The sequence below is a fragment of the Lutra lutra genome, chromosome 13 (assembly GCF_902655055.1).
Source record: "Lutra lutra chromosome 13, mLutLut1.2, whole genome shotgun sequence".
Taxonomy (NCBI): Eukaryota; Metazoa; Chordata; class Mammalia; order Carnivora; family Mustelidae; genus Lutra; species Lutra lutra.
In genome coordinates, this window is record NC_062290.1 from 3,362,795 (window position 1) to 3,382,886 (window position 20,092).

Genomic DNA, 20,092 nt, shown 5'->3' on the forward strand with positions numbered 1-20,092 from the left:
TAACCGTTGGTGTCTCATGACAAAACACGGGACCCAGAAGGTAGTGGGATGACACTGAAATTGTTGAAAGAAAAGACCGTTACTTAAAGTTGAATGTCTGGAAAAATAAAGGAGAAAATGAAGACGGTTTAAGATTAGCGAAAGCTGAGAGGATTTGTTGCTATACACTTGCCCTACAAGAAATCTTGAAGGGAGTCTTTCAGGTTGAAAGGAAAGGACATTAGGCAGTAAGTTGACTCCACATTAGAAAAAAGACTCTAGTGAGGTAAGTCTGTAGGTGTCTGTAAGAGGCAGTATAAATGTGCTTATTTTTAAGTCTGTTTTTCTTTGTGATTTAAATTACAGCCGTATAAAACAATAATTGTGGGGATCTCTGTTGAGGCATATATCACGTATAAAATGTAATTTGTAGACATAGCAGCGCAGTTGGAGGGGGCAGGAGATGGTGCTACATGGGAGTAGGGTTTTTGAATACTGTTGAAATTAAGTTGATGGTAAGCAAAACTAGATTACCCTCCAAGACAACCTTAAGAACTCAAAAAATAAGGTAGAAGAAATGACAAGGGAAATAAAATAGTGCACTAGAAAATATTCAACACAAAAGAAGGTGGAAACAGAAGACTAGAGGGGAAAATGCATAAAACTTAGAAATAAGTAGCAAGATGACATGTAAATCATGCCTTGCCACAAATTATGTGAAACATATGAAGTATCTACTCCAGTAAAAAGGCAGAGGTTTCAGAGGGGATAAACAGTTTCCGACTTTACGCTGTCTACAAGAGACAAACTTTTTAGGTTCAAAGATATGTTGAAAGTTAAAGAATGGAAACAGATGTACATGCAGACAGTAACCAAAGGAAAGTTGGAATAGCCATGCTGATATCAGACAGACTGTAAGACCGGAAGCATTGTAGAGACAAAGAAGGCTGTTTTAATGGTCACTCCTTCCCCGAAGAAGATCTGCAAATTACAGTTGCACACGTACCTGATCAGACCAGTAGCATGCATGGAGGGCTGCTGGAGCGAAGGGGAGAAATGGACAGTTCAGCAGTAAGAGTTGGAGACTTCAAGAAATACTTTTATTTATTTATTTATTTTTAAAGATTTTATTTATTTTTTTGACAGAGATCACAAGTAGGCAGAGAGGCAGGCAAGAGAGAGAGGGAGGAAGCAGGCTCCCCGCTGAGCAGAGAGCCCAATTCGAGGCTCAATCCCAGGACCCTGAGAGCATGACCTGAGCCGAAGGCAGAGGCTTTAACCCACTGAGCCACCCAGGCATGCCGAAATATTTTTTTTTTTTAAAAGATTTTATTTACTTGTCAGCGAGAGAGAGAGTGAGCACAAGCAGGAAGAGTGAGTGCCAGGCAGAGGTAGAGGGAGAAGCAGGCTCCCCGATGAGCAGAGAGCCTGATGTGGGGCTCGATCCCAGGACCCTGAGATCACGACCCTAGTCAAAGGCAAGGGCTTAGTGATGTCTGGGGGCTTAGTTGGTTAAGCGGCTGCCTTTAGCTCAGGTCATGATCCCAGCGTCCTGGGATCGAGTCCCACATCGGGCTCCCGGCTCAGCAAGGAGCCTGCTTCTCCCTCTGCCTGCTACTCTGTCTGCCTGTGCTCACTCTCTCTGACAAATAAATAAATAAAATCTTTAAAAAAAATGAAGGCAGGGGCTTAACCCACTGAGCACCCCCAGGCACCTTCTCTTGAATTATAGTTACATGACCAAAGCTGCATGCCCTTGGCCTTGGATCGGTTGAAGCCCCGGTTACGTACATGGGGTTGTCAGAGGACCTACTTCATGGAGGTGTTGAGAAAACTGGCCGAATACCTGAGAGGCACTGCGCAGGGCGGTGGCGAGCACGTGCTCGGTGTCCTCTAATCGCCATCCCCGTTCCGAGGTGGAGGCAGCTGAGGCCCCCGGGCAGAGTGCATTGTACGAGCCACTAGGTGGTGAAGCCGGGAATCAGAGCTGGTCCTGCGGGCATCGTGGTACCTTCTTCTAACACCTGGCCTGTCTTGCCTGGGATCATGGGTCTGTTTTCCAGGCAGCTGTGTCTGAGGCGCTGGTCCTCATGCAAAGCCTCCCAGATGACCTTGGGCACGCAGACGTGGAAACAGTACTATCTCTGCCGCGCCGAGCTGGAGTTCCGCATGGAATGTGGGCGGCCGGAGAAGGACTTCATCTGCAGAGCCATTGCTGGGCACAAAGGTACGGCTGTGAGCTTTCCTGCTGCTCGCCTGCCTGGGTCGCGTGCCCTGGGATGTGGTGTTCAGCCAGAGAGGGAAGGGGCTGCTTGATGAGCACTTGCCCTGCTGGGTTCTGGATTTGGCTTAGTCACTTGGTGCTCGAGTCACCCCGTGAAGAAGGGATCGTTACATTTGTTGCAGAGTAGAGAGAAACAGAAAGCAGGAGAGTAGGGAGTTGCGGCCATGTGGCTGGTGAGAGGGGCGGTCCTGGGTGTAAGGCCTATGGCCACTGCTGTCCCCGAAGGAGCGCTGTGTGTGAGAGAGGGAGGGAGGACGGAGTGTCCCGCCTGTCCTTCCCCAGTCTGCGTGGCCGCATCCCAGACATACGTGTGTGTGTTCAGGGCGAGTCTCTGTTCTCTCTAGGAGGCATAGACGAGCTGGCCTACGTCTCAAACAGCGGGTGCCGGTTTGATGGGCAGGAGAAGTCGGTGGTGTGCACCGTGTCCTCGGACAGCACTGTGCGTGCCTGGGATGTGCAGGAGGTGAGCTGGGGCGGGGGGCAGGGCGCAGCTCACAGGATCTTGGTGAGGCCTTCCCCTTCACTAGCCGGTCACCCCTGTGGGCTGCTTCTAGGCGGCGGGATCCCCGTGGTACAGATGAGAAGCGTTGGCTGCGCTTGGAACTCTGGTCCGATTGCAGAGGGACCCTGGCCTGCCCTTGACTCTGTGTGGCCTGCCTCGGGGAGGAGGGTGTGAGCGGCAGGGGCGAGGTGGCTGCCCCTGTACCCGTTCCCGCCATATCCACAGTGGAGCCAGTGTCCAGGCCTGGCCGTTTTGCCCCAACAGTTGCCCCTTATAGTTACCCCTGTGTATCATTAAGTGCTGAGACTGGCATGTCACACTTGGTTGTCACCGTAGTGAAAAAGCTTTGCAGTCCGTTTTTCACGGATCCTCTGAGCAGCGGAGCAGAGCGTGCGTTATCATCCCGATTTTACAGACGATCCATCTGAGATGGAGGGAAGTGTTTCCGAGTCTTGAACCATGTGGTTCCCTGTAAATCCAAGGCTTCTGCATGCATAGAACCCAACCTCCTGTACAGGACTTTTTCCCAGAAAGCTACAGATTTTACCTCCTGTTTTTGAAAGCGCTGGACCGGCCAGGCACCGCGGGGTCCTTGCTGCGTGCAGTGGGAGGCCTGCTCGTGTCGCCGTCGGCCAGGTCTGCTGCTAGTGCCCAGTTCGTGCCCAGACAGCGGGGGGAGGGGGGTGCCCCAGATTTCCCCGGTCCCTTTGGGCACACTGGCTCTCAGCACGCCGACGGAGACCTGGGCCTGCCTTGTTGGTTGCAAGGGAAGCCGGCTGCCGGGGCTGCGTCCTTGCACCCCCGAGCCAGCCTTGGGGGTCCCTGCTCCGCCCACAGGTCACTTCAGAGTCTGGGAGACAGAGAGTGTGTGTTGGCTGCCTGCTTTGCAGAAACTTCTTCCGTTCCCAGGAGCCTGCTCTTAGCCCCGTGCTTGCTTTTGTTTAAAGGATACAAAATCATATCCTATTTGCGTCATTTCTCTGTACTCCATGGCCCAGTTCTCAGTGGGTGCTGATAGTTTTCTCTTTTTGTGCTTGGTTTTCCTTCTCCGACGCAGTGTTTGAGGTCACTTCACGGGAAGGCGCTGTGGTTGCCGGGGCAGGAGGCTGCCCGCCTTCCTGGGGCCTCTCTGAAGCACCTGCCTGGGCGGCGGACACCTGGTCACCTGGGGTCGGGGAGGGCTTGGCAGAAGAAGGCCTGGCAGGCGGGAGGCCCTGGCATTGCCCGGATGCTCAGGTCTCCACCTGAACGGGGAGAGTGCTGGGTACAGGCTCGGCAGACGTTGGTCCTGGGCCCGGTCCCGCTGCAGCCCCCATTCTGCGGGCACGACGCAGGAGCAGACAGCGAACAGGAGAATGGCCGTGTTCTGGCAGAGCTGGCGATGCCCACTGACGTATGAGGTGCACAGTCGTCTTTTTCTTTTTTAACGAAGATACGAGCACGAGCAGTGGGCTGGGTTTGGCTGAACTCTGCTGCAGTGTCATCTGTCTGGCCTGCAGGAGCCTCTTCGAGAGCCCACACCGTCTGCGTATGTCCTGCCTGGTCGCACAACCCTCGTACTCCTCACGAGCAAACCTGTAGAGAACAAGCCCCATTCTTCCTCCCACGTCTCCACAGAGCCATCTTCCTGTCCCCAAACGAGTATCTGTAGGGTCAGCAGTTGTATAGTCGTGTAAGTGCTTTTCACACCGAGCTGTGAGGCAAACTGACATGCGGCTTTTCCTACAGTTAGTATTTCTTTCTTTTTAAAGATTTACGTATTCATTTTAGAGAGCGCACACGAGTGGGAGGAGCAGAGTGAGGGGGTCTCAGGCAGACTCCCCGTTGAGCGTGGGGTCTGTCGTGGGGCTCGATCCCACGGCCCATGAGACCCCACCGGAACTGAAACCAGGGGCAGACCCAACCGGCTACACCACTCAGGCGCCCCAGTAAATCCTCCTTTTCAAAAATGATCTTAGTTTCCACGTAGCATAGTGCGCAAGACCATGCTTTTGACTGGTTATGTTGGTGTCTGGTCTGGCTTTCCGTGCCGCTGCTCATCCGCTGTCCCTCGAGAATTCTAGGGTGCGAGTTAGTCTGTTTCTGGCGTCAGAGTCCTGGTGCCGCCGGCAGCCCCCTTGGGCCCTGCGGCGGGCGCGTTGCCCGGCAGTCGCTGGTCAGTGTGTTTCTGTGCTCTGACCCCTGACCCCCGCCTCCGCCCCAACACTGGGAGGGAGTCTCATGCCTCTTTCACTAACGCTGGTGAACGTGCTGTCCCCTGTGTCACGTGACTGCTCGAGCAACAGAAATCAGCTGAGAAAGGAACTCATAGAGGAATCCCTAGTATTGTAGTTGGAGAAAAGAGATAAAGATCATGGTAAAATGAACATGTGATAGAAAAAGCATCATAATGACCCAGAATGGGAATGGAAGCCCAGGGGGCAGCTGTGGGAGACCAGGAACAGAACGTCGCAGATGGTCCCGTGGTGTCCTGCCTTCAGGTGCCCTGGGCCCGGGGCACTGGCTCTTTCCCACCCATTCCAGTTCTTACAATCCTGGGAAAGACCATGGAATCACCCATCTCGGGCCTTGGCCAGGAAGAGGAGTATTTTACGCTGATGACACAGACATGCTGTGTGACCCGTTGTCACCCACGAGCAGGAGTCAGCTAATCTGTAGAGCGGGACTGCCGAGGCCCGAGGGAGACGGTCCGCGTGCAAGTCCTCTGGATGCAGTCATGTGGCCGGCCCCCATCCCCCGTCCTGGTGGTGCCACTCGGCACTTGGGGATTTCCATACACCCCCAGTTCAGCCACTGCTGTGCCCCGAAGCACCACGTCCGTGTCGGGCTCTGCGCCGCGCTGTGGCTCCTGTGAGCGTGGGGACTGTGCTCTCCGCCTATGCGTCCCCGGGTGCCCCAGGCGAGGTTCCTGCGTTTGTGAAATGAATGGCCCCCGTATACATTATTTTTTCCCTGCTGTCGTTGCCCAGGGCGCAGAGATCTGGTCAAGCCCTGTGCAGCCTGCCGCTCTGGTGAATTTGGTGACCTTCCCTCGGCTGCAGCTTGCTGTCACCGTGGACAAGCTGGGCCTGATCAAGGTGTGGAAGGCGGAGAACGGCAGGGAGTGGGCCTCCTTCTCCCTGCCTGCGCACTCGTCCGCCTTGCAGGCCTGTGACCGTCCAGAGGGCCCCTTCCTGCTGGTGAGTCTCTGGCTCTTGGGAGCCTCCGCAGGTCCTAGCTGTCTCCCAGGGTCATGGACAGTCTGGGGCCGTGACCACTGTGGTGGGTGGCTCTTGGAGCTGGGCGCTCGATGTGGCAGAACAGGCCATCGTTTTGCTGCTTGGTCCCCCGTCCTCTTGTCCAGCTCAGCCACCTGCAGCAGCCTGTCTCCCCAGCCCTGTCTCTGCCTCTCATGAGCCGTCGCTGAGACCCAGCTGTGGGCTGCCTGTGGGCTCTGCGTGCTCCTGTTCTCCTCCTGTCCCCTGACCTCGCTGGCAGGCTCTCTTCTCCCTGCAGTCCTTCTCTCGTCTGCGTTCTTAACTTCCTTCCCTTGTTTCAAGTCCCAGCTAAGGCCCAACTCAGGAGAAACTGAGGCATGTTTGATGAACGTGAGCACTTCCCAGGGTGCCAGAAGCCTGTGTTACCAGAATGTCCATTTAGAAGTGACTCCTGGGCATTGGGAGGGTTTGGCCGGGAGAAACAAGGAAAGCGGGCAGTGGCTCTGAGCTGGAGGCGGTGTCCCCACCTCTGGGGAAGGAGGCCCTGGGAAGGCCAGGCAGGCTGGCGTCCCGTCCCAGGGCTCAAGAGGAGCAGATATCCGGGAGCAGCTTCATATGCGTGCAGAACTGACTGGAAGAACTAAGCTTAGCACAAAATAAGTAACATTTGATGAACGAGATTTCACATAAACCGTTTTGCAGCTGTCGAAGAAGATTTCAGAGTAAGTGTAACTGGGATCCCCAGACCCACCCGAGAGTCTGTAGTGTAGACAAAGAGCCTGCCGTGGTTCCCTATGGGAGTGGTGGGCCGTGGGGCTCCCGGTTACTTGTCTCCCGGGACAGCCGGTCAGGGCGGGATGCGGACATCGCCGGATGATGTCAGAGGAGCCAGAACGAGCATCTAGACCGGGGTTCAGGAGATCCGGTGGCAGTCAGAGCGGAGCCGCCGGCAGTGGGGTGGCCTGGCCCCGGAGACGGTTACCCTACGGCAGCTGAGAGGCCGGAGCCCTCTGATGGCCCAGGGACCCGGGGAGCAAGGGGCCGTGAGGGTGGAGCATCGGGTTCCTGCAGGTGGGGCCGTGCTCCCCCTGGCTGTGGCCCGGCACCCTGGCTGCTTGGGAGGAGTAAGCGAGACTTCTTCCTGGGGAGGGATGACGTCACCCGAGGCCGCCTGTTATTTCTGTTTTGAAATGCGGTTTTCAGCACACATTTGGCGCTAACTAGTTACATGAGAGATGAGAGTGTACGAGCTCCAGTGGCGGGTGAGCCACAGACGCTGGGGTCCTCACCGCTGGCACCCTGTGCTTGCTGTTTGGGGAGGTGGGTTTCAGCAGAGCTCAAAGCCTGGAAAACGGACATCACAGATTCAGAGAGGAACCAAGTAGAGATTCCAGAATAGAAACACTGAGTACGGAGGTGTTTGTACTCAGTGGCTGGGTTTCACAGCAGGATGGACTGGGATCGGGGGCAGACGGGAGCTTGTGGGCCTCAGGCAACGGTCCCATTTCTTAACTTGGGTGACAGTGAGAATATTTGCTTTGTAGTGATTCATCGAGCGTTGTGTTTGGTTTTGTGCGCTTTTCTGTATGTTGTTTTCTGCATCAGTGAATAAGTTAAGAGGTTACTTGGAATGAAATGCGGATACTGAGTGAGGTAAATGGAAAAAGGGTAGGAGATGTAGACCAGTCCTTCTCAGGCTTTAATGGCATATGAACCACTGGGGATGTTCTTTGTTTATCTTTATTTTTTGAAGATTTTATTTATTTATTTCATAGAGATTACAAGTAGGCAAGAGCAACAGGCAGGGGGGGGGGGAAGTAGGCTCCCCACTGAGCAGAGAGCCCGATGCGGGTTCGATCCCAGGACTCAGATCATGACCTGAGCTGAAACCCAGTCAGACCCTAAACCAACTGAGCCACCCGGGCGCCCCCTGGAGTCTGAGGTTTAAAAGCGTCTTGGGAGTAGCGGTGCGGCCGGTTTGCGCACGACGCTTGAGTAGCAAGACCACGAAGGATCCATGGAAAGTTCTAGTGTGTGGTGTCAGGAGCAGCTGAGGGAGCGAATGGGTCACAGGCAGCATCCGACGGGGTCGTGGCAGGGAGTTCTCGCAGACAGACTGCGGACGTTGATCCGTGGAATCAAGAAGCCCCAAGTGGGAGAAAAACGAAGTCTGCCGGCGGCGCCGTCGCAGGGCTCCGAGGTTCCCGGGGGAGCGAGGAAGCCCATCTGGGAGCCGCCGGAGCACGCGGACTCCCTGCGGGTCCGACCCCTGCGGGCAGCCGTGGAGCTCGGGCATCGCGGAATAGGATCTTGAAAGAAATAACCGCTCGCAGGAAGCCCGTGCCAGGCCCCCAGGAGTGGAGGGGAGCGGAGGCATCTCAGACGGCCAGAGAAGCCGCCACAGCCCCGGCGAGAGCGCGCGTGCGACCCGGAGCAGGAGGGGACGAGCGGCACCGGCCCGAGCAGGCCCCAGCATTCCGGCTGCGCGACCGCGGGAGCCGCATCCTCTGGCTTCTCTACTGTGGGCGGCGAAGGAGCACGGCGCTAGCGTTTGCGCGAGGAGCAGGTTAGGAGGAGCTGAACGACCCAGGATCCTCGAATTGCGGGAAGCCTTCATGTACCAGTGGGCAGCGACGTCTGCCAGGCAAGGCTGCGTGCAGGGGCCTCCCTGCCGCCCAAAGGAGAAGTGAAGGACCATCAGGCCTCGAAGTGTCCTAAGAGCAGAAGGGGCAGGACCAACGGCGACCCCAGTTTGGCTCGATTTTCAACAGTGATGAAGCTCCGTGATCTCCCAGGGGGTCTGCAGAGGCCGTCTGTCACAGAACCAGGCTTTTGGGGACAGAGGCTCCCGGGAGGCAGGTCTGAGTGGCCGGAGGCCGCAAGGGGGAGCGAGCGGCCTGCTCTTCTGTGGTCGGGTGGGATGCAGGCAGGGCTCCTGCGTGGGCCCGGCGTCTGTGGTTTGAGTTCTCCACGGGTGGTTTTTACCCACTTGCCCATATGTGGAACAGAGGGTGGGATGGGCAGGACGAAAAGCCACCTGTTACCAAACATCAAAGACAGTCAGACTCCAGTCAGTTTCCCTTCTGGTGACTTTTCTGTAATTCTGTCTTGGGGCTGATGGCTGAAATGTACACGTTTTATATCCTTGAACCCGGACTTGCCGAAGCCAGCCGTTCGCGTGGTGCTCTGGGGGCGCGTGCTAAGGCCGGCGCCCGAGGGGAGGTTCTCCTGCGTGGCTCGTTTGGGAGCTCAGTGTTGTGTATTCGAGAAGCAAAGTGAGTGCCTGGTCACTGTAGGTATGTCTGGGTCTCCAGAGGCTTTGGGGGTGTATGACGTGCAGAGACATGTATGATTGCCGCTGATGTCTTGGGGTGTCTGGGAGGCAAGACTTCTGAGGTCGTCACCAGGAGGGCGAATTGGGGATGAGCAGCTTTGTTTCTGGCCACGGGGTGGCAGTACTGGCAACGGCCGGAGAGCGTGTGTGTGCGTCCGCGGTGGGTCCTCAGCGGGGCTGCCAGGGCCAAGGTGACTGCCCGAGCTGCGGCTGTCTGTGCTGACCATGGGGTCCACCTTTCTCAGTGATATTCCAGTTGGCGGAGGGGGCACGGCAGTGGGCTCTGTCGTGTGTGGTGGGGACTCCCTTTCTCGTTCAGAGGGTGCCCTTTTCCAGGGTCCTTGCATGTGGCAAGGGCCCGGGGACAACAGGAAGCTCCTTCCTCCTGCAGAGGGAAAGCCCAGCATGGCCCACACCTGCCTGGACTCTGGAGATGCCAGTTTGCTCTCAGCAGGGAGGCTTCAGGGGCGGGGCAGAGGCTTCGAGGCGCTCCTTCCCGTCCTGAGGCCTCATGCCTACCTGGGAAGTCGGGGGCTCAGGGCTTCTGAGCAGCAACCTCAGCACAAGGGCCCAGATGCTAATGGGGTGTTAGGTGACCCGAGATGGCAGGCTTTGGCCAGAAGCCCTCGTCTTCTTGGGGTTGCCCTGTAGGGGAATGGAGCAAGATCAGCCCCTACCAAGATTGGGCTCGGCTTGGAGATGGCGGACTCTGTCCGGGCACCAGTGGGGTATGGAATCCGAAATCCCCTTCACGTCTACCCAGAGCCTCAGAACGTGACCTTACTTGGAAATGGTATCCAGTTAAGGATCTCGGGTAAAATCATCCTGGGTTTAGGTCCTCTGTCCGATGAGTAGTGTCCTCGTGAGGGGAGGAGAGAACACAGATACGCAGAGAAGGCCGCACAGAGAAGGTGCACACGGGGGCAGACAAGTCAAGAACAACTCTAGTGCCTTCCGATTGAGAGGGCCCTGCTGGCACCCGATTTTGGTTCGAGCCTTTAAAATTGTGAGAGAATAAATGTCTGGTTTTTAAACCGCCCGACTTGTTACTGCAGCGTAAGAAGTTGGTGTAAGACCCTGAGACAGAATACTTGGGGCCCCCGGCTGGCTCAGGTAGTGTGGGCAAACCACAGGCCGGCTCAGCGGGTAGAGTGCAGCTCTTAATCTCAGGGTTGTAGGTTCGAGCCCCACATTGGGTGTAGAGATTACGTACAAATAAAATCTTAAAAAAAAAAAAAAGAGAAAAACTCAGAACCGCTTAGGAAAGTTTGGAATGAAAAGGAGGGAAGAGGACACACTGCAGAGGCTAAGGAAAAGCAGCCGATAAGCTGTTGGCGTTAGAGTACAAGACTTCAGGATAAAACTCGTCACTGGATATTAGAAGGAGCTTTGTAATAGTAATTAGATTAGCCTCCCAGGAAGATAGAGCAAGGCTAAAATTGGCCTAAACACATATAGGACAAAATTTGTGGAATTTCAAGAAATGGTCAAATCTACAGGCGTTGTGAGAAGCTTGTTTCGCAGCTGAAGGGAAATGATCTGGGTGGACCCGCTGAAACCGTTGAAGGCAGCGGGTTTTCTCAGGCTGGACACACAGGTCAGAGACCGGAGGCCTGGGGGGCACTCACGTGAACCCCCCACTGACTGCCGTGTTGTGTGGGCCTGGGAACGCCCCAGCACCCGCCACCGGGGAAGCCTCAGTTTTGCCTGCGGCCACAAGGGCCCAAGCTGCCAGCAGCTCCGCTGGGCCCTGTTGAAAACCTGGCGCCTCGGCTCCCCGTGACTTCTCTGACGCACGGATTATGTAGAGACTGTACATGTAGATGATTTAAAGTTAAATTACACGTGTGTGCAAGGTCAGGATCAAGGTTCATTTTTATTTACAAATGGGTTTCCAGAATTTGTAGGAAAGGCCATCCTTTCTTCACTGAACTACATCAGCACCTTTGTCAGAATACCAGCATTGTGTGGGTCCAGGTCTGCAGTAAGGACAGACACAGGCTCTTGTTGGCTGTAGACTTGTAAGTCAAGACTTCTAGCATTTTCTTATTTCAAAAATAGATGATTTCTGTAAAAATTTTCAAGTCAGCTTGTCAGTTTTTTTTTTTTTTTAAGATTTTTTTTTTTTTTAATTCATTTGACAGATCACAAGCAGGCAGAGAGGCAGGCAGAGAGAGAGAGAGGAGGAGGAGGCAGGCTCCCTGCCGAGCAGAGAGCCCGACGCGGGACTCGATCCCAGAACCCCGAGATCACGACCCGAGCTGAAGGCAGAGGATTTAACCACTGAGCCACCCAGGTGCCCCGCCCCAGTTTAAAAAAAAATTTTTTTTTATTATGTCAGTGAGCCCACATACAGTATGTCACTGGTTTCTGATGTGGTGTCCAGCAGTTCGTTAGCTGCCTGTGACACCCAGTGCTCCTCACCACGCGCCTGTCAGTGTCTTTAAAACTCTCTGCTGGGGTTTTGGTGACCTTGAATCTATAGATTGATTGGGGACAACTGACATCTGTGTAGTCTCCTAAGCCACAAACATGGCATATATGTCACCATTTAGATGGGCCCTCCTTTGGTCTCTCAACAGAGTTTTATAGTTTGAAGTGAACAGGGCTTGCATAGATTTTGTTAAAATTATTCATTGTATATTATATTATTTTAAATGTCATTGTTTTAAAATTTAATTTCTGATTTTTCATTCCTAGTCTGTAGCGTATATAGGAATATGTAAATAATATATAAATGTGTAGTTCTCTATAAGGAAGTTGCTATATCTACTGTACATAGCACACATGGAAGTTACTTCTGTATAAATATACGTAAGAATACATTTTGAATTTTGTATATTTACCTTCTGTTTAGCAGCCTTGCTGAATTCACTAATTTTAGTTATTTATTTTTTATTATTTTTAAAATATTTTATTTATTTGACAGACAGAGATCACAAGTAAACAGAGAGGCAGGCAGAGAGAGAGAGGGAAGCAGGCTCCCTGCTGAGCAGAGAGCCCGATGTGGGACTCGATCCCAGGACCCTGAGATCATGACCTGAGTGGAAGGCAGCGGCTTAACCCACTGAGCCACCCAGGCGCCCTAGTTATTTATTTTTAAAAATATTTTATTTATTTATTTGACAGAGATCACAAGTAGGCAGAGAGGCAGGCAGAGAGAGAGAGAGGAGGAAGCAGGCTCCCTGCTGAGCAGAGAGCCCGATGTGGGGCTCGATCCCAGGACCCTGAGATCATGACCTGAGCCGAAGGCAGCGGCTTAACCCACTGAGCCACCCAGGCGCCCCTGTTGGTTGTTTTTTGGGGGAATGGTTTATCAGCTAAAATGTTTTCTTTCTCTCTTTCTTTCACTTTTTCCTAAAGACTTTGTTTGAATGTTGCCTGCCATTTTCTGAGCATTTTGAAATTTTTGTTTTTTCTTGGCTAGTAAGAACAGGTGTCTTTATGGAAATTGAATAGAATAGAAAGTCCGGAGAGTGTTCCCTGTGTAAGTGCCGGTGTAAAGATGTCCTTTTATTTAAAATTTTTTTTTTCTTTTGGTGCCGGAACCCGGGAACAAACCATAAACATGTTCTTTTGGTGCTGAAACCTGGGAACAAACCATAAACATGTCCTTTTAGTATAGTATGTGAAGGACGAGCTATTTGAGAAATGGAACATATGGACAGGAAGGAAACAGGTTAATCCCATATCACTCTGTTGTAGAAATATATTTAAAGTAATTAAAAACTAATGCAAAAGACATAGTATAAAATTCTCTCAGGAATATATAAACGGTTTTTGAATCAAGGAAAATTACATAGGTTTGATTTACCTAAAAAATCCAAAACATCTGAAACAGAATATTTTAACATTAAGATACATGAAAATTGGGACACCTGGGTGGCTCAGTTTGTTGGGCGGCTGCTTTTGGCTCGGGTCGTGGTCCTGGGGTCCTGGGATCGAGTCCCACATCTGGCTCCTGGTTTGGCAGAGAGCTTGCTTCTCCCTCCCACTCTGCCTGCTGCTCTCCCTGCTTTGTAATCTCCTTCTCTGTTAAATGAATAAATGAAAAACCTTAAAAAAAATTCTTTAAACAAAAAAAAAAATACATGAAAATTATGAGAAAACACTGAATCATCATCATCTTCTTTTTTAAGATTTTACTCATCTATTTGACAGAAATCACAAGCAGGCAGAGAGGCAGGCAGAGAGAGAGGCGGAAGCAGGCTCCCCGCTGAGCAGAGACCCCCCCCCCCATGTGGGGCTCGATCCCAGGACCCTGCGATCATGACCCGAGCTAAAGGCAGAGGCTTTAACCCACTGAGCCACCCAGGGGCCCCAAATCTTTAATAAAAGCACTGATATCAAATGATATGAAGCATAGAATCTAGTTGAAAAAAAAAGATATATGAGTAGTCAGTTCACAGAAAACAGCACAAATGGCCAGTAATATGCAATGACTAACCCGTAATCAAGAAAGTGACAGGATGAGGATTTTCATTTGCAAAGACTGGCATTACAAGTAGTCAGATATGGGTATTTTATATACCTGGCAAGTAAGATTGGCGCTTTTTTGAAAAGCTTGTTGTTTTTTCCCTGTTAAGTCCTCAGCGTGACCCTCTTTGACCTGACCGGCCAGCTCCAGGGGTCTCTGGGAGGAAGTACTGGAATTGCGGTCCGGAGCGTCCTTGTGGGAGCACTTCCTGCTGCGGCAGTGAGACTTGTGAACAACTTGAACTTCCCTAAGAGCGAGAGGAAGTAAAAAGTCGTGGGAAATGTCTCCTTGGAAATATTTCCAAGGAGCGTTAGGAGCTGTAGACAAGGCAGTTTGTGGCTACTTCAGCGTAGCTGATAGAAGGAGCCCCTGAGGCCGGGCCCCGGCTGCTGGGAGGAGGGAGTAGAGGGTTTGCTCTGAAGGTTTCCGTACTGTCGGAGTGTGTTTGTTTCTGGCGCACGCAAGTGCCATCACCCCAGCATTGTCAGGCGATGGCCCCCTGCCCTTGGGGGAGGCTGGGTGCTGACCACAGCCTTTGCTGTGCAGGTGGCCTCTGCCGAGGGCATGCTGTATGCGCTGACTGTGCCCCACCTGCGGCTGCTCTCCAGGACTGGGGTGTTTCCAGGCAGCCCCACCAGCCTCCTCTGCTCTCCTGACTGCCAGTGGGTGTTCGCTTCAACCCAGGACTCAGACCTGGGCCCAAAGGTCAGTGGTGAGCTGCACCCTCTGCTCCAGGGTCCTGGCTTTGTGCACATAAGGTGGTGGGTTCTGTGCCCAGGTTTGTGGCTGTGTCTGGGAAGGCGACTTCCAGTAATGGACCAAGGCTGCCAGCAGCACCTGCAGACAGGATGGTCCGGGGACAGAGGAGTCATCAGGAGCAGACTTCGAGCGGGTAGGACAGAAATCCAGAGCAAGACATTGGAGACAAAAGCACACCAGTAACGTACACTGCTCAGAACTCCCAAGAGCCCTTAAAAAACACCACAGAGCCATTGATTCAGTTGTCCTGGCACAGTGACTGACCCGGTACTGGTGTGCAGGCTGTTTGCAGCGGGGCCTGACTGAGCAGTCTGGAGAGCAAGACACACAAGGGACATGGGTGACCCTGTAAAGACACAGTGACGTCACCGGTTGTGGGTCTGCGGCCCTCCTGGGTGCTTCTCTGTGGCATGGACCATGTGGTGGTGTTTCCTCAGGTGTTCTGCACTCGCTCCCTGCTCGCTCTGGTGGAAGAGGAGCCTCCCGTCTCTACCACTCTGCCCATCTGGCGGATTTCCAGAGCCTGCTGGGCCCCTGACGAGACGGCCAGGCTGATGGTGATGCACAGAAACCATGACAGCGGGCAGCTGGCCATCACCACCTATGAACTGGAGGCCAAACAGTCCCAGGAGGGAGTGGACGTTGTGGGTAAGGGTCCTGAGCCGGGACCATGCCCTTTGCAATGTGGTTTCCTTTGGGGCACTTTTCTTCCCTCTCAGTGAATACAGGGGCCCAACACATGTCTTGTTTGTGCATGTACTGGCCGAGTGGTTGCGCGCTTGCCGCGTGCCGGGCCCTCTGGGTGGCCCTGGGATCCAGACACTAACCACTGGCCACTTACAGTCTTGCCTCTCCTCACTGTCTTGTCACAACTGTGGTAAACACAGTCTTTTGGTGCTGAGTGTGCACAGAGATGAGTAAAAGCCACAACTGTAGCTTCCCCAAGGAGCTCGCAGCCAGCAGGAAAACAAGACCTCAGTCATCTCTTTTTCTGCCTTCCCTGTCTCCCAAACTCCACTTCATGGCCACTGGCCTGCCCTGTGGCCCCTAGCATTTTTTCTTTTGTATTACATTAATTTGTTTTCATGTCATCTTTTGACCGTAAACTTTACTCTGAGCTTCCTAGCAGCTGAGGAAAAAAGGGAAACAGGATGTGTACTCTGATCCCTTGTTTGATATGAGCATGAATTCTTCAAAAGAGGTAATTTTTTTTCCCCTGCTGGTAAACCATAAGGAAATGATCCAATTCATTAAAAAAAAAATGCTATTCAGTATAAAGGACAGTATCATCAGTAATAGTTTTTGGCAGATGTTATAAATGTCATAGTTCTCGCGGGGCTCTTCTCACATCACCTTGGTGTAGCTGGGGAAGGGCAGGGGGGCATCCCCTGGGATGTACTTGTGTCAGATATTGCCACTTCCACATGCATTTTGCCTCGAATCTTTATAGTCCCCGCAAGTAGGGCACCGTCCTCCATGCTGGAAAGTGGATGACTGGGTGGCTTCAGGGAGTAACTGCATGTGTGGCCACAAAGGTGTTGCTCCTGTCAGCATCCCACAGCATCTTAGGTGAGGCACATGTACTCCACACCCCCAGTTGCTACTGAGAGATGACCGTCCGTGTGTTTTCATTTCAAAAAGTACAACAGATTGCAAGTTTCCTCCTGCCAGACACCATGACGCCTCCTCACCTCATGAAGGCCCGCGGCTCTCAGGTGATCCTTCTGGTGTCGGGCTTGGAGCTGGTGCTCTTCACCATCCAGGGCCTGCAGCTGGCAGCCTTCCAGGACCACCAGAAGCCCATCTCGGCCCTGTGGGTGGTGAGTGCGGGTCCGCCTGCCTGCACTGTGGCCCCAACTCCAGGGCCCATGGCTCGGCCTCACTTGGCTTCTCATTTCAAGGACGAGAGTCGAGTCCTCACTGCTTCCTTCGACCTCTCCCTGCGGGTCTACGTGTGGAGCAAGGAGAATCCGCTTCCTGTCCTGAAGAGCTGCTATCACCTGCTCGGCGGCTCCCACAGATGGGCCAGGTAACTGCTCCCAGTTCCCTTCCCTTCACCTGTGAAGTGGCCTCACCCGGCCCACCGGCAGCAGCTGGAAAGGGTGTGGCTGGGACTTGGGTCTCAGCCTGGCCCATTTTCGTTATCTGGGGGCCTGAGATAAGTCCCTGCTCAGATGCCATTTTCTCCTCCACTTAAAAACAAAGATGCCAACCATCATCTACGTTATCTCCTCTGGTGTACAAAACCCCGCAGGCGGTGCCACCCACTCTCCCAGATCAAACAGAGGCGCTGAGATATGGCTGTTTTGCCCACAGTCCGGCAGGGACGCACAGCGACACCTGGGCCGGCCTGGACTGGACCTGCAGCCCTGATCTTGCCTCCTGCCCTAAGCCACACGATTCCAAAACCACTTACCAAACGCAGGTGGTGGTGGAGTCAGTGGGGCTGGGATGGGAAAAGTCCCAAACAGTGCGCTTTTGCTTTGAGTTCTGTCATTAGTATTTTGGAATCATTCATTTCTTCTTGCCAGATGGAGTTCTACAAACAGGGCGGACAGATCTGCCCTGGGCTGCTCACAGTGAGATGGCCGACCGCCTCACTGACTTGGTATGGGGTCTGGGGTGATCTCAGCTTCTCGTGGCAGACCTTTTACTGTCGCAAATGAAAAATGAAAAACACCAAGCCCCAAACCAAATACTGAAAAATACTACAGATGTCTGTAGCAAACCTACCTCATTTCTGAGTTTTCAATCAGTTGTTATTTGAAGATAATTATTAAAACTCCTAATTAATATAGAAAAACTTCATTCCTTTTAGTAAACCAGCTCAACTTTCTGATAAGTAGAGATCGAACTTAAATCTTCCGATAATCAGTAAGCTGTAACGCTCTACTGACTTGCTAAGCAAAGCACAGAGGACAGCCTGCCGCGCTCGTTCTAAGAAGGCTTCCATCACTTCTTTACCCAGGATTCCTCCTTCAGTTCCTTTGACGTTCACACCTACATTGCTGTATTTTTGCTAGTTAATGACCCGGTACACTTGCCCCTTCACGCGCTTGCCCTTCAGGGGTGGGGGCATCACGGCCTCACCATGCTGAGTCTGCGTGTGACCAGAGGTTGGCGTTTGTGACAAGCCCCTTTGGTGGGAGAGGTCCCACTTAGACGCCACAGCCACTTGGACCGTCGTGATGGCTCCTCCTCTGGTGGCAGGAAGCCTCTGCCCGCTGAGGGACACAGCGCTGACGCTTGTACTCATGGTCTCTGGATAGCGACCAGGTGGGGAGGTTGCCCTTGAGGGGCTCGTGCTCCCATTCTGGCCTCAAAATATACCTGGCCCCACTCTTTTCTATGTGTGTCCTTAAAGAATTCTCTACATCATTACTGAGTGGTTAGAGCATCCTTTCACTGAAATAACACCGTTCTCAACTTAGCAGACAAGTGACCCTTTTAGAAACTTCCTTTTTACATGTCTTTTAACTGTGCTGTGTGCACTACACAACAGGACCATTGTGCTGAGCACGTAGCACTGGGAGAATCTTTCACACGTGCGTTTTTACACACTGAATTACATGGACATAGAATGGAAAATGTCCTTCACTGAACTGACCCCATTCTCGATGTGATAAATAAGTAGCACACCTAGAAATACCTTTTCAGAAGTGTGTTTTACTTAGGACCCTAGAATGGATCATGATTTTTAATTACGCCCCTTCCCTGATTCAGAACAGATTGCTACGGAAATCCGTAGTTGCGTGGCAGTTTCTTTTGGGAGCCTCATTTGGCAACAACGAGCCCAGCAGTCCTGCTTCATGCTGTTCCCCGTAAGCTTTTCCCAGCACCTTTTTGAATGCTGCAAGACATAAACAGTACTTTCTGAGAGCTTTTCAGTTTCCTAAAATGTTATCATCTGTGAATACATAATACATAAATAATTCTCTAAAGAAAACCGGGAAAATGGGTGTGTTAGATAGATGTACATTTACCAGCAACCCAGCCACATACCCCAGGTATCTACCCAGGAGATCTGTTACATCCAAACAAACACTTGTACATGAATGTTCTTAGCAGCTTTACTTCTGTCGTTTTTAGTGTGGAATTTATTCTAAGCTAAAAGGTAGTTCACAAAACCCAAAAAGTGGCAATATTTTAGAAGCAATCTGTAGCCAAAACCAGCTTTTACAGGAAACTCAAGTCCTTTGTGTGGTTTGGCTGGTATGGTTGTCTCCACACTGCTCGCTCGCTGTCATGCCTCAGAGCAGCACTGTCTGCCTTTTTAGGCAAAGATAGCATCGTGGAAAATGATGGCTCCTACGTTGATGTCTTTCACTGAAACTGGTTGGGAATTGATGGCCTGATTCTCGATTCTGGAGAAATGACTACCCTCTTGAGATTGGATGAGGTATATGTTTTCTATTGGAAGTTTCTAGACTTCCTGAAATCGTAATTCGGGCAGCTACCATCAGGAGGGCTCAAAGCTGATACTCCCACTCCAGAATGTGAGTGCATTTGCTAATTGTCAGGAATGAACGCAGATCTCAACACGGATGGGGTATGCTAGGATGGAGAAGGTCCAGAGGTTGTGTTCTGTCTTTGTGTAAAGACTTACCTCCCTAAATATGTGACTTCCGCAAGTTAACACACAGCCCGTCCCTTCCTTTTGCAGTGGATTCACCCACGTGGAAAGCGACAGTGTGAGCATTGTAGGTGTGGAAGCCAGAAACATCGGGACAAGCATTCTGAGGTCATACTGCTTCAACATCCGGCATGGCTCAGATGATTGTGTCAATTGAAGATAATCTCACTCTGGTGAAAAGCTTGTCTGCATACAAACTGATTATTTTATCAACATTGGAAAAGGAAGGAGCGATTCTCATAGGCCTCTTATGGCCCAGGCACTGTGCTATGTGACTTTTTTTTTTTAATCCTCACAACAGGCCTATGAAGGATATATGATGTTTCTATTTTTCCAGCTGGGAGCCTGACCAATAACAGAGTCACCCATTACTGGCCTGTTGTCTGGCTGCATTGCCACCTGCCCAAGCTTATTCAGACCAGTAAGTGGGAGAGAGGAATGGATGCAAGGAGGCCCACATTCAAGGTGCTGGGCTTGTATCCTCATTGTTTAGTTGTTCATATATGTAATAAAGTAGTGTTTTTTTCCTCTATTCTGTCACGTGCTTTAGACACACATAAATAAATAGTTGTGTGGCGCCACACTGCAGAACCGTAGGGATACCATTTTGTATTCTGTGCAAGTGGCACCCCCAGAGGTGGTCCGCAGGGAAGCCCTGGCTGCTTTGGGGGGCATATCAGTTGAGTTCCCAATGGCAAGCAACAGGAGAGAAGGCTGGCTAACACCAAGAATGGAGCTTACTGGCAGGAAATAGAGCTGTGCACTGGTCAGTGGGAGAAGCAGACGCGGACCCACAGGAAGCAGGGCAGCGGGCGGCAAGCAAGGCCTCGCCTGCCGCCGTTCCCCGGGCGCCCCCGCACTGCTGCCGCTATGTGCGTGGCACTGACGCTGCCCGAAGACGTCCCGGCTGCTCCGACACTCAACACC

General features: G+C 52.2%; 1 protein-coding gene across 10 annotated transcripts in view; it reads left to right on the forward strand.

Moving 5' to 3' along the window:
* Positions 1–19,695, forward strand: part of CDK20 (cyclin dependent kinase 20) — a 36,821-nt gene extending 17,126 nt beyond the window's left edge. For 3 of the 10 annotated variants that reach the window (XM_047700882.1, XM_047700885.1, XM_047700887.1), the window contains 8 exons: positions 2,043–2,206; positions 2,608–2,726; positions 5,735–5,944; positions 14,320–14,478; positions 14,970–15,180; positions 16,174–16,352; positions 16,434–16,561; positions 19,196–19,695. In XM_047700882.1, coding sequence (XP_047556838.1) covers positions 2,043–2,206; positions 2,608–2,726; positions 5,735–5,944; positions 14,320–14,478; positions 14,970–15,180; positions 16,174–16,352; positions 16,434–16,561; positions 19,196–19,322 — 1,297 coding nt within the window. In that variant the 3' untranslated portion in view covers positions 19,323–19,695. Of the gene's footprint in view, positions 1–2,042; positions 2,207–2,607; positions 2,727–5,734; positions 5,945–14,319; positions 14,479–14,969; positions 15,181–16,173; positions 16,353–16,433; positions 16,562–19,195 lie in introns of those variants that run through there. The other 7 variants (XM_047700883.1, XM_047700884.1, XM_047700886.1 and 4 more) reach the window with 7 other exon arrangements.
* The last annotated feature ends 397 nt before the right edge of the window (positions 19,696–20,092 follow it).